This window comes from Propithecus coquereli, unplaced genomic scaffold (genome assembly GCF_000956105.1).
Source record: "Propithecus coquereli isolate 6110/MARCELLA unplaced genomic scaffold, Pcoq_1.0 Scaffold56, whole genome shotgun sequence".
NCBI classification, from domain to species: domain Eukaryota; kingdom Metazoa; phylum Chordata; class Mammalia; order Primates; family Indriidae; genus Propithecus; species Propithecus coquereli.
The window spans coordinates 5,731,594-5,741,806 of record NW_012151507.1 but is presented as its reverse complement, the minus strand read 5'-3'; the positions used below and the strand labels follow the sequence as shown (position 1 = coordinate 5,741,806).

General features: G+C 34.7%; 1 protein-coding gene across 1 annotated transcript in view; it reads right to left on the bottom strand.

Moving 5' to 3' along the window:
* Positions 1 to 1,692: 1,692 nt before the first annotated feature.
* Positions 1,693 to 10,213, bottom strand: part of SUCO (SUN domain containing ossification factor) — a 173,975-nt gene continuing 165,454 nt past the window's right edge. The window contains exons 26-27 of the mRNA XM_012657720.1: positions 4,646 to 4,701; positions 1,693 to 3,729 (exon numbers count right to left, since the gene is read on the bottom strand). Of these exons, the coding sequence (XP_012513174.1) occupies positions 3,286 to 3,729; positions 4,646 to 4,701 (500 nt within the window). The 3' untranslated portion in view covers positions 1,693 to 3,285. The remainder of the gene's footprint in view (positions 3,730 to 4,645; positions 4,702 to 10,213) is intronic.

Here is a 10,213-nt window from a genome sequence, read left to right as displayed (position 1 = left end):
CAATTTTCTTAGGTATTATGATCTACTGGTATTATGGTCGTGTAGGTAAATGTCCTTATTCTAGGAAAACACATGTATTTAGGGGTAAAGGGTTCTTCTGATGTCCCAACTTAACTTTCAAATGGTTCACCCAAAAAATGTTTTTTATATACACACACAATACACATGTATACACATCTATACATATGCGCATACATGTATGTATATATTTATATATACACGTATATGCACACATATATGTATATGCACACATATACACAGATAAAACAAACACATAAAGAAAACTAAAAAGGTTAACAACTGCTAAGTCTGGGTAAAGGTGCATGGATGGTTCAATTTTTCTATGGATTTGAAATTTTTCAAATCAAGAAGTTGGAGAAAAAGCATGTAAGGTTTTTAATAACTTTGTTCTATGAGTTAAAAAAGCAGTATTTCTAAAGTAACATGTTACTTAATATACTGTGACTTTAAATAGATTTAACTAGGTTAAGTTTGTATCTGTTTCATGTTCATGCCTATGAGTTTATATATTCAAATGAGGACACATTTAAAAATGGAAAATCAATAAACAGATAAGCACGATAAGTGGAGACACAGAGTCGAAAATCGTTGCTGTTGGGAAGCAAGAAATCCTTTGTGGGGAAAAGTGGGTGGAGGTATGAAACAGCACAGAGTAGAGAACAGCTGTTTTTCTGTGCAAGCTTGAAAACTATTGAATTTCTCAAATTATATGTATGTATAACTTCAATATTTTAAAGAATCCAATTAAAAGAACTGTTTTACTTTGCATTCTTGGTGTTTTAATGCTTTACTTAACATTAGAAGAAACAAAATGAGGCTGTTCAGCAGGGAACATTAAAAGCCCACTTTTTTATTTATATATATGTGTGTGTATTTTTTTTCTTCTTACTAGGCACAAATCTACTATTGGCAAGAATTTCCCTCCTTTTTTTTTCTCATGTAGTTATAGTCTGAGAGAGAAAAAAAATAAACCCCAAATTGCAAAATGTTATGCTCTATTTAGATATGGAAAAATAGAAAAAAAAATTAGTATTCTTAAAGATGGCACCTAATAACAGAAAAGCACATATTGCTAAAAAAAAGTATTCTACTAAATATTCAAAACTATCATTTTAGTGTTTGAAAAGGTGAAATTATGATATTATAGGGAACAAAGTGTTTTTTTTTTTTTTTTTTTTTGAGAAGAGTCTCACTGTGTTGCCTGGGCTAGAGTGCCGTGGCATCATCCTAGCTCACAGCAACCTCAAACTCCTGGGCTCAAGCGATCCTCCTGCCTCAGCCTCCCGAGTAGCTGGGACCACAGGCATGTGCCACCATGCCCGGCTAATTTTTTTCTATATATTTTTAGTTGTCCAATTAATTTCTTTCTAATTTTAGTAGAGACGGGGTCTCGCTCTTGCTCAGGCTGGTCTCGAACTCCTGAGCTCAAACAATCCGCCCGCCTCGGCCTCCCAGAGAGCTAGGATTACAGGCGTGAGCCACCACGCCCGGCCGGAACACAGTGTTTATGTGAAAGTATAATCAGTTCATAGTTGGCCGAAATGTGATTAATATTTAATGGGATACTATTAATACTATACTTAGCTTTAAAAGTGGCAAAAACCTAAATCTCCATCCAGAGGTTAGTAATAAATTTGTGTGTTCTCTTTCAAAAGACAGAAGAACCAGTAATTAATAAAGACAAGTGTTCGGATTTATTTGGAAATTCACAGTTTCTAATGGCACTACAGCTCTGTAGTTACACACTGAAAGTCCTCTTTCCACAACACACAGATCACGTAACTTCCCGCTCTACATCTGCTCTCATCTGGACCTCTTTTCAAGGGGCTTCTATACAATCAGGCCCTCTTGCTCTGAATGGCTAATTGTGCAGAATGGAAAAAAAGTTGAATCTTCTAAAACATACTGTTAACCTAAAGCAGCAACTTAAACAAACAAAAAAGGCTTTAAATAAGTCACATTACAAATAATACCCAAGAAAGGTATTAGACATGTTTAAAAAAGTTATTACTAAAAGTGCTCAATAAGTTATAACTTAAATCTCACAACACAAAATGGTCAATTCTCTCACTTTCAAAAAGAAACATGTTCCACTTTCACTCATTACTGTACAATCACACACTGAGAAATCATTTAATTCAAATACAGTCATTGCTAATTATTTTTTAAAGAAAAAAACACAAATGAAGACAGACACATTGACATCACGCATGTATACCTCTGCACATTTGTAGCCAATACAAAGCAAACATCAAGGAATAGTGATCTTTTAGACTTAACCAATTAGACAAGGCTTGACAAACTCACTAGCTGGATCTGTGTATAGGTACATAGGCAGTGATTACATCATATGAGACCTGGCTCATTTGCTAAATCTTCAAATTTTATATTTGTAGTAATAGAAAACTGTGATATGAAACTTTGGAAGATTAGTGTTTACTGTGAACTTTTAAAATGTAATGTAGCTAAAGAAAACCTTTACAAATGGTGAAATGTGTTTCAAAGGTGAATTTATCAAAAATTTGTTTGCAAATACCAGTTATTTGCAAAAAAAAAAAAAAACCTTATAGTTGGTCTTTTTTTCCCTCATTGAGTTAGTAACTAAGGAAAAAGTCTGAATAAGTTAGATGAAAATAAGATAAACAGCATCACCATTTACCTAAACCTAAAAGAACAGAATTTAAAAATCCAGCAAGTGTTTATTTCCAATGAGTTTGCTAAACAGAGATCTAGTTGGCAAGTCTTTAGGATTTTTACACTGTCTGACCCACATTGCCGAGCTTCAGGCACAGACCACCTTAAAAGCCTTGTAGTGTTTGCAGCTTCAAAAACCTAACAAAGTTATAAAAGAAATCAAATGACAGAAAAGGTTCTCCCTCCTCTTCCAGTGGCATTATAAATAGACAAAAGGCACATAAATATGGGAAGGTGCAAGAAATAGGAACAAAGCTAAAGGAAGAGGTTTAGGCTTTCATTCCTATCCCACCCAAGGAACTGGGCTTCCAAATTACTTTTGTCCCAGTGATTAATATGTGAAAAAACATCTTTATAAAATGTCTACCATTGTCCTTGTAGGAAGTGATCAGCCTTGTAAAACTGCAGCTCATTAATCAAGATTGACACAATCCCATCTACTTTTTAAAAAGGCAGAAACCATAATTTCTGAATACTTTTCCCATTTTCTCCCTCCCCAAACCCTTCAAATACCACAGACTGTTCTTCAAAGAACAAAAAAAGTCTCCAGTATGAAAAGTTCAATTAATTTTAGGTATGTCCCGAGACTGCTGTAACACCAAATGTTCCCACGGTGATCTCTTTGTTTCCTTTGATTATGTCATGAAGACTCGGCAATGATCCCGACTTAGTCTGTATTAGAGTTTTTATCAATTTTCCTTGGTCTTGGACTTTAGATCGCCTTCGTTTTAAGGCCCTCTTCTCAGTTTTTGTCTTTTGAGACTGTCCATTGCACAGACTTGTGCAAGCTGAAATGCCACAAAAATAGGACTCTTCTGACTGTGATGAAGTTTCTGAGCTTCCTTCAGATGGAGGACCCTTATAAGAAGAGTGATACACTTCCCCCATATTAGAAAAATCTCTCTGGTTCGTAAAGGGCTTCCTTCCTTTTATGTCTCCATTGGCTATAGGGTGCAATGGATCTGCAGACTTTATGGTCTCAATTTTTTCAATTTTGTACTTGCAGCGTTTCTTCTATAATACAAGTAAAACAAAGGTTAGGAAAGAGAACTCCCATAGTTACCTTACCAGACATCTAGATAGCTGAGCTAATGGAGAAAAGTGCCACCTCCTGGTGAAAAGTAAAACAGTATTACAAACAGCATACGTAGACACACACACAGTCACGTTCTGTACAGCTACTATCACCACTTTCCCATTTCATAAATACTATTCACTCAAAACTCTTTAAATTTCTTACCTGCTACCTGTGATTCAGGGAGTGCTAACTAACATCTGAATACCTACTATGTGCCAGATATTGTACAGGCTGCTTTCATGTATATCTTACTAACCCTGAAAGGTGGGTATTTTATCCTTGGTTCCTAAATGAGAAAACCAAGGTTCAGAGGTTTGGCTCCTTGCCCAAGTTACAAAGTGGTAAGTGGCTTGGTTGGAATTGAATCTTAGGCTATTTGACTATAAAGCCCAAGTTCTTTCCCCTAGAGATAATTCTTACTAATCAAAATCAGTATAACTTAATGTGAAAATTATTGAAATAGTGCATGCACTGTGCGCCTGGCATGTATTAGATACTCAATTAATAATGACTACCATCCAAAGATCAGCAAACTTTTTCTGTAAAAGACTGGATAGTAAATAGGCTTTGCAGTTCACATAGTGTCTCCCTTGCATATTCTTTGTTTTATTTTATATCCCTTTAAAAATGAGAAGACTTCTTGGCTCCTAGCTCATACAACAAAATAGGCCACAGGCCACATATGGCTTGTGGATCACAGTTTGCTGATCCCTATAAACATTTATTTACACCATTACCATGATTGAAAATAAACATAACTTACGGACTACTTAAAGGTTATGTTAAACCTTTCAACCTATTTCTTCACTTATTACCACATAACATACCAATTAACTTTAAACAAAATATTACCTTTTTTTCTGGAGAGAACTTAAGAGGTTCTACAATGTACAAATCATTTGGATCTACTGTAAGAAAAAAAAGCAGATGTAAAATGAAAAGTGGATTATGTTACAATTAAATACTAAATGAAAAAATCATCCCTTAGTGATTTTATTAATAGAACCAATTAATTTATATTTATACTGAGTTAATTATATATTTATGCATTTTAAATTAGTAAGCCAAAAGAGGCAAGGTGGGAAATGGTACCATTTTTATTTTAGATCTTCAAATAACTGAACTTCCTTGTTAAGTTCTTTTTTTTTTTTTATTTCAGCATATTATGGGGGTACAGATGTTTAGGTTACATATGGTGCCCTTTTCCCCCTCCCCCCATCTTGTTAAGTTCTTATACTTAACAAGAACAACTTAATGATACATAACTATACTTGCTTAAGTTTTTAACCAATATCTCATTATCAACCAACACAGTAAGGATTTTTCTCTGGGCCCTACTTTCTTACCTGATGAGAAAAATAACATTTCTGGATAAGCTAACACCAAACCTACAGATTATTTAAATATTTCCGAAAAGACTAAACTCTACATTGTGTTGAAAAAGTGGATTAACAATTTGCAACAAGCAGCTGTGATCACATAAGGAAGCCAGTTAAGGGAACACACATATAAAAAGAAATCCAAGAATTTTTTTTCTAATTGTTTATTACTATGATCAAAACTATAAACTCTAAAATCTAAAAATAGCTTGAAACATGCAATATATATAACCAAGCAATAATAAACAATCCCTTCTGGCATAGCAAGAAAATTAGATCTATTAGTTTTAGTTAAAAGGTTCTAAGATTTCATTACTTTAAGCACATTCAGGATACCCCTAACCGATCCCCACACTGCCAAGATAAGCATACATAAAATAGGGGCCATGAGACTTTAGTCCTATTCAACCCATTAAAAGTAAACAATTTAGGTAAGACAGAGACAGAAATTTATAAGTAGCAAATTTAGTATAAAACCTTCACTCACATATAGGCAATTTCTTAATTTAACACAATTCAACCAATTATAATTTTTTACATTATACCTTGGAGATTCTTCAGAAAGTCTTCAAATATATGAAAACATCAAAACATTCCTCTAAACAGTCATTTCTATCAGATTACTAATCTTAAATTGCTTTTTAAAAAAATCATGATGTCTACTTCTAGGAATGGTTATGTTACTCAGATCAACCTCTCCACTAAAAGCAACTATGATGGGTTTTAAAAAAAAATCACCAAAAGCATTTAAGAGCTGCCAAGAAAGTAAATAATCCCTAGGTCAAAACTGAAAGACAAGTAGGAATTCAGACAGTCAAGTGGAACACAGAAGTCATTTTGGTTCTGAGAGCATTTACCAATGCAAGAATATATGAACTCTGGTTCTGACAGTGTCAGAGGGGAATGGATCAGAAATCAGATTCCAGGGCCCATCCAAAGTAGTAGTCTGATAAGATACCCTCTCTCCCTCTACACAGGAAGCTGAGCCTCCCAAGGACTATATCCTCAGGGAAAGAATGAAACCATTCATGGACTTGCAGGCCAAACTCCTATCATCTGGTGGTACAATAAACCTCAAGCCATGAATGCCAAATGTTATATGAATGTAAAGTGAATACAAATTCCCTCTGGAATAAGAACCTATAGCCCTCAAATTATCCCTACAAATAATTTCTCGAAGAGAAGGAGTAGCACATACAGACAAAACACATCTTGAGCAAGAGCCTACCTACAAAGACAATTAATGAACAGATTCACAAAAAAATAAGATGTTAAAACTATCAAACACAAATTATAAAGACAATTACGCTTACTATGTTTAAATAAGAAACAAGCTTGAAAATATCTACAGGAAATCTAAAATAAGAAAAAAAGACCTGTATGTTTAAAAAAACTATAAACATAACTCCTAGAAATGAAAAAAAAAATAACTGAAATTAAAAATTCAATGAATTAATTTAATAACAGACTAGACACAACTGACTGCTGGCCTGGAAGACAGATCAGAAGAAATCATTCAAAATACAGCAATAGCCAGGTGTGGTGGCACACATCTGTCATCCTAGCACTTTGGGAGGCAAAGGGGGAGGATCGCTTGAGGCCAACCTGAGCAACACCATGATACTCCATCTCTACAAAAAATAGAAAATTTAGCCAGGTGTGGTGGCATGCTCCTGTAGTCCCAGGTACTCATGAGGCTGAGGCAAGAGGATCACCTGAGCCCAGGAGTTGGAAGCTGCAGAGAGCTATGATGATGCCACTGCACTCTAGCCTGGGCAACAAAGCGAGACTGTCTCAAAAAACAAAACAAAAAAAACAAAAAAAACCCAAAAATAAAAACACAGCAAAAAAAGGCAAAAAGATGGAAAGTGGATAAGACAAAAAGGGTATATAGGGAGAAGGACTAACATGTTTAATAAAATTCAAGAATCTAAAAGAGAATGGGGCAGAGGTAATATCTGGAGGGGAAAAATGATGGCTGAGAATTTCCCAATACTGACAAAAGATACCTACCAATCTAGAGATTCAAAGGGCCCAAGAAATCTCAAACAGGATTAAAGAAAGAAAAAAAAAAAAAAGGAATATTTCAAGTTTAAGGGAACTAATGACAAATTAAAGATCTGACGAATAAAGAAATTAGTAGATGTGTGGGTAAATTTACACAAACATTAAGTGTAAAAAGTAATAATAATACCTTATTGAGTTAAAATTAAGCAAAAAAGAAGCAGAACTAATAACAAGAATAATAATACATAAATCATGTTGAGGATAAGTAAGAGATCTTTAAGATCTTTGTATTGTATAGGAGGAGGTAAAAGTATTATTTAACTTTAGACTTTGATAAATATGTATAGTTTCCAGGGTAACCAGTAAAAGAACAAAAACAGCATGTAACTTCCAACCTACTGACAATAAAAGGGAAATAAATACTTCTTCCCCAACAAAAAATCTTAATGAAGGGGAAAAAAAGAACAGACAACAGGCAAAAGATAACACCTTTGCACTAATAAATTTTAACATTCAGATGAAATGAACGAGTTCCTGAAATTTGTAATTTAAAGTGACAAAACCCAATTCCTAGAACCTGAGTTAAAGGTCCAAAATTCCTTTTACAAAAATTCCAGACCTATATATCTTTACTGATTCAAAAAAGAAATAAGCTCCTCCTGAGAACAGGGAGAAAAAGGGACAGCATTGCCTATCTAACTTTTATAAGCCTTTTATATCAAAACTGAACATGAGAAATAAAACATTTCATGCCAATCTTATTCATGAATAATAGACGCAAAATTCTTAAACAATTATCAAACATAATTACGTAAACATATATAGTACAAAATTCATACACATATATATCATGACCAACTGATATTTAAGAATGCAATAAAAGTTTAACATTAGAAAACAAATTAATGTAATTCATTTCCATAACCTAACAAAAAATGATCACCTCCAAAGATGCTAAAAAAAAGTATACGGCAAAATTAAACAGATTCATGGGGAAGGGGAACTATTAGCAAGCTAGGAATAGAGGGGAACTTCCTCAGATAAAGGGTTATCTACAAAACATCTATGGCAAATATAATACTTAACAGTAAAACACTGAAAGCTTTCCCTTTGGGAACAAGACAAAGATGCTTGTCAACCACTTCTACTTACCACTGCTGAAAATGCTACCATCGCAGTTAGGAAAGCAAAGAAAATAAAGCTATAAGGATTGGCAAAGAAGAAACAAAACTGTCTTTATTCTCAGAAGATGTACCTGAATTGACAGAAAATCCAAAATAACCTACAAATGAACTACTCCAGTAAAACATTGTTTATATTAAATGTAAAAATCAATATAAAAATCTAGGGACTTCTGCTTTCTGGTCCAGCACATAGGATGCATAGAGGATGCCACTTTGTCCTAACAAGTAAAAAGCTGAACAAACTGAAAAACCAACTCTTCTTAGATCTATCAGAGATGTGAGGTCACAGGGCAAACTATTATCCACAGACAGGTGGATACAGAGAATCACAACCTACTGGAGCAGAAATCCAGAAGCAGACACCTCTGAGGGAACCAGCACCTTGGTATGGAAACCTAAATTGTCACTGATGAATTGCTGGAGGCTCAGTGTGAACAAGACTGTGAGTTAAATGCTCCAGGGGGACTGAGTCATGGCCAGGTGGGTGGCCTCACACTTTCATGAATTTTATTTCCAGGAGCACAATCGTCCTTACCATTTTGAAATATACCAGAGTATTCTGTTCTTCTTAACAAGGCCTGACCTCAGGAAAAATTATTTTACCAGAGCCTAATATCCTAGAGTTTTAACAGAGCCTAACCTACCTGGGGAAAGAGAAATACTAGCGAGCTTGTCCCACCTAGATGGGGTTGGGGGAGGACTGAGAAGCACTGGCAAAGGTCACAGTCCAGGGCACAGGCTCACCAGAAGACTAAGACCTAATCACAGGCCTACAGAATGCTTCCCCTGACCCCACCCCTGACCACCACATATTACTAAAGGCCTATTTACCCTTCCAACAAAAAATTGTAAGGAATACTTAAAGGGAAAAAACACAGTTTGAAAAGACTAAACAAGCATCAGAACCAGAGACAGCAATGGTAGAAATGTTGGTATCATCAGACCAAGAATTTTTTTTTAAATTATGATTAATATTATAGGGAGAAATAACCTTGATTTTTTTCTGTCAAAGTATCAGAAAGTAACACACTTCTATACATCTTATTGTGCCTGACTAGTCCACCGACTCTAAACATTTACTACACTAAGAGCCCCCTACCTCCTCTTCCTTTGTGTCTTAATAACATACCTTAGCCAGCCGGATAAGAACAAAATTATGCAGTCAAAATCCCGGCCAATGAAATGAGACACAGCCGTAGGTCTGCGTTAGAGATAAAAGGTAAAAAAAAAACAAAAACCTATAGCGCACACTGGCTGGTTACTCTGACTGCCACTAGGCGCCCTTCTCATCAAAAATAAAGGTTTTGCCTTGCTGAGACAATTTATAGTGTCTATTTTCTTAACAATACTGTGGGTCATTTCCAACAATATGCGAAGGGCTTTAAATGAAAAAAATAGACAACATGCAAGAGCAGATGGATAATGTAAGCAGAGAGATGAAAATTCTTAGAAAGAATAAAAAATAAATGCTAGAGATCAACAACATGATAACAGAAATGAAGAATGCCTTTGACGGACCCATTAGTAGACTGGACATGGCTGCAGAAAGAATCCTTGAATTTGAGGGTATGACAATAGAAACTTTAACAAAACCTGAAAAGCAAAGAGAAAAAAAGGACTGAAAAGACAGAACCAAGTATCTAAGAACTGTGCAATAATTATAAAAGATATAACATAAACACAAGGGGAATATCAGAAAAAGAGGAAGGAATAGAAGCAATATTTGAAGCGATAATTACTGAGAATTTCCCAAAATTCTTTTGGTTTCTTAAGTCAGATCTAATTCTTATCTTTGCTCCACTACTCTTCAAAAGTGAAGGAGAAATATTTTCTGAGACAAGCAAAAATTG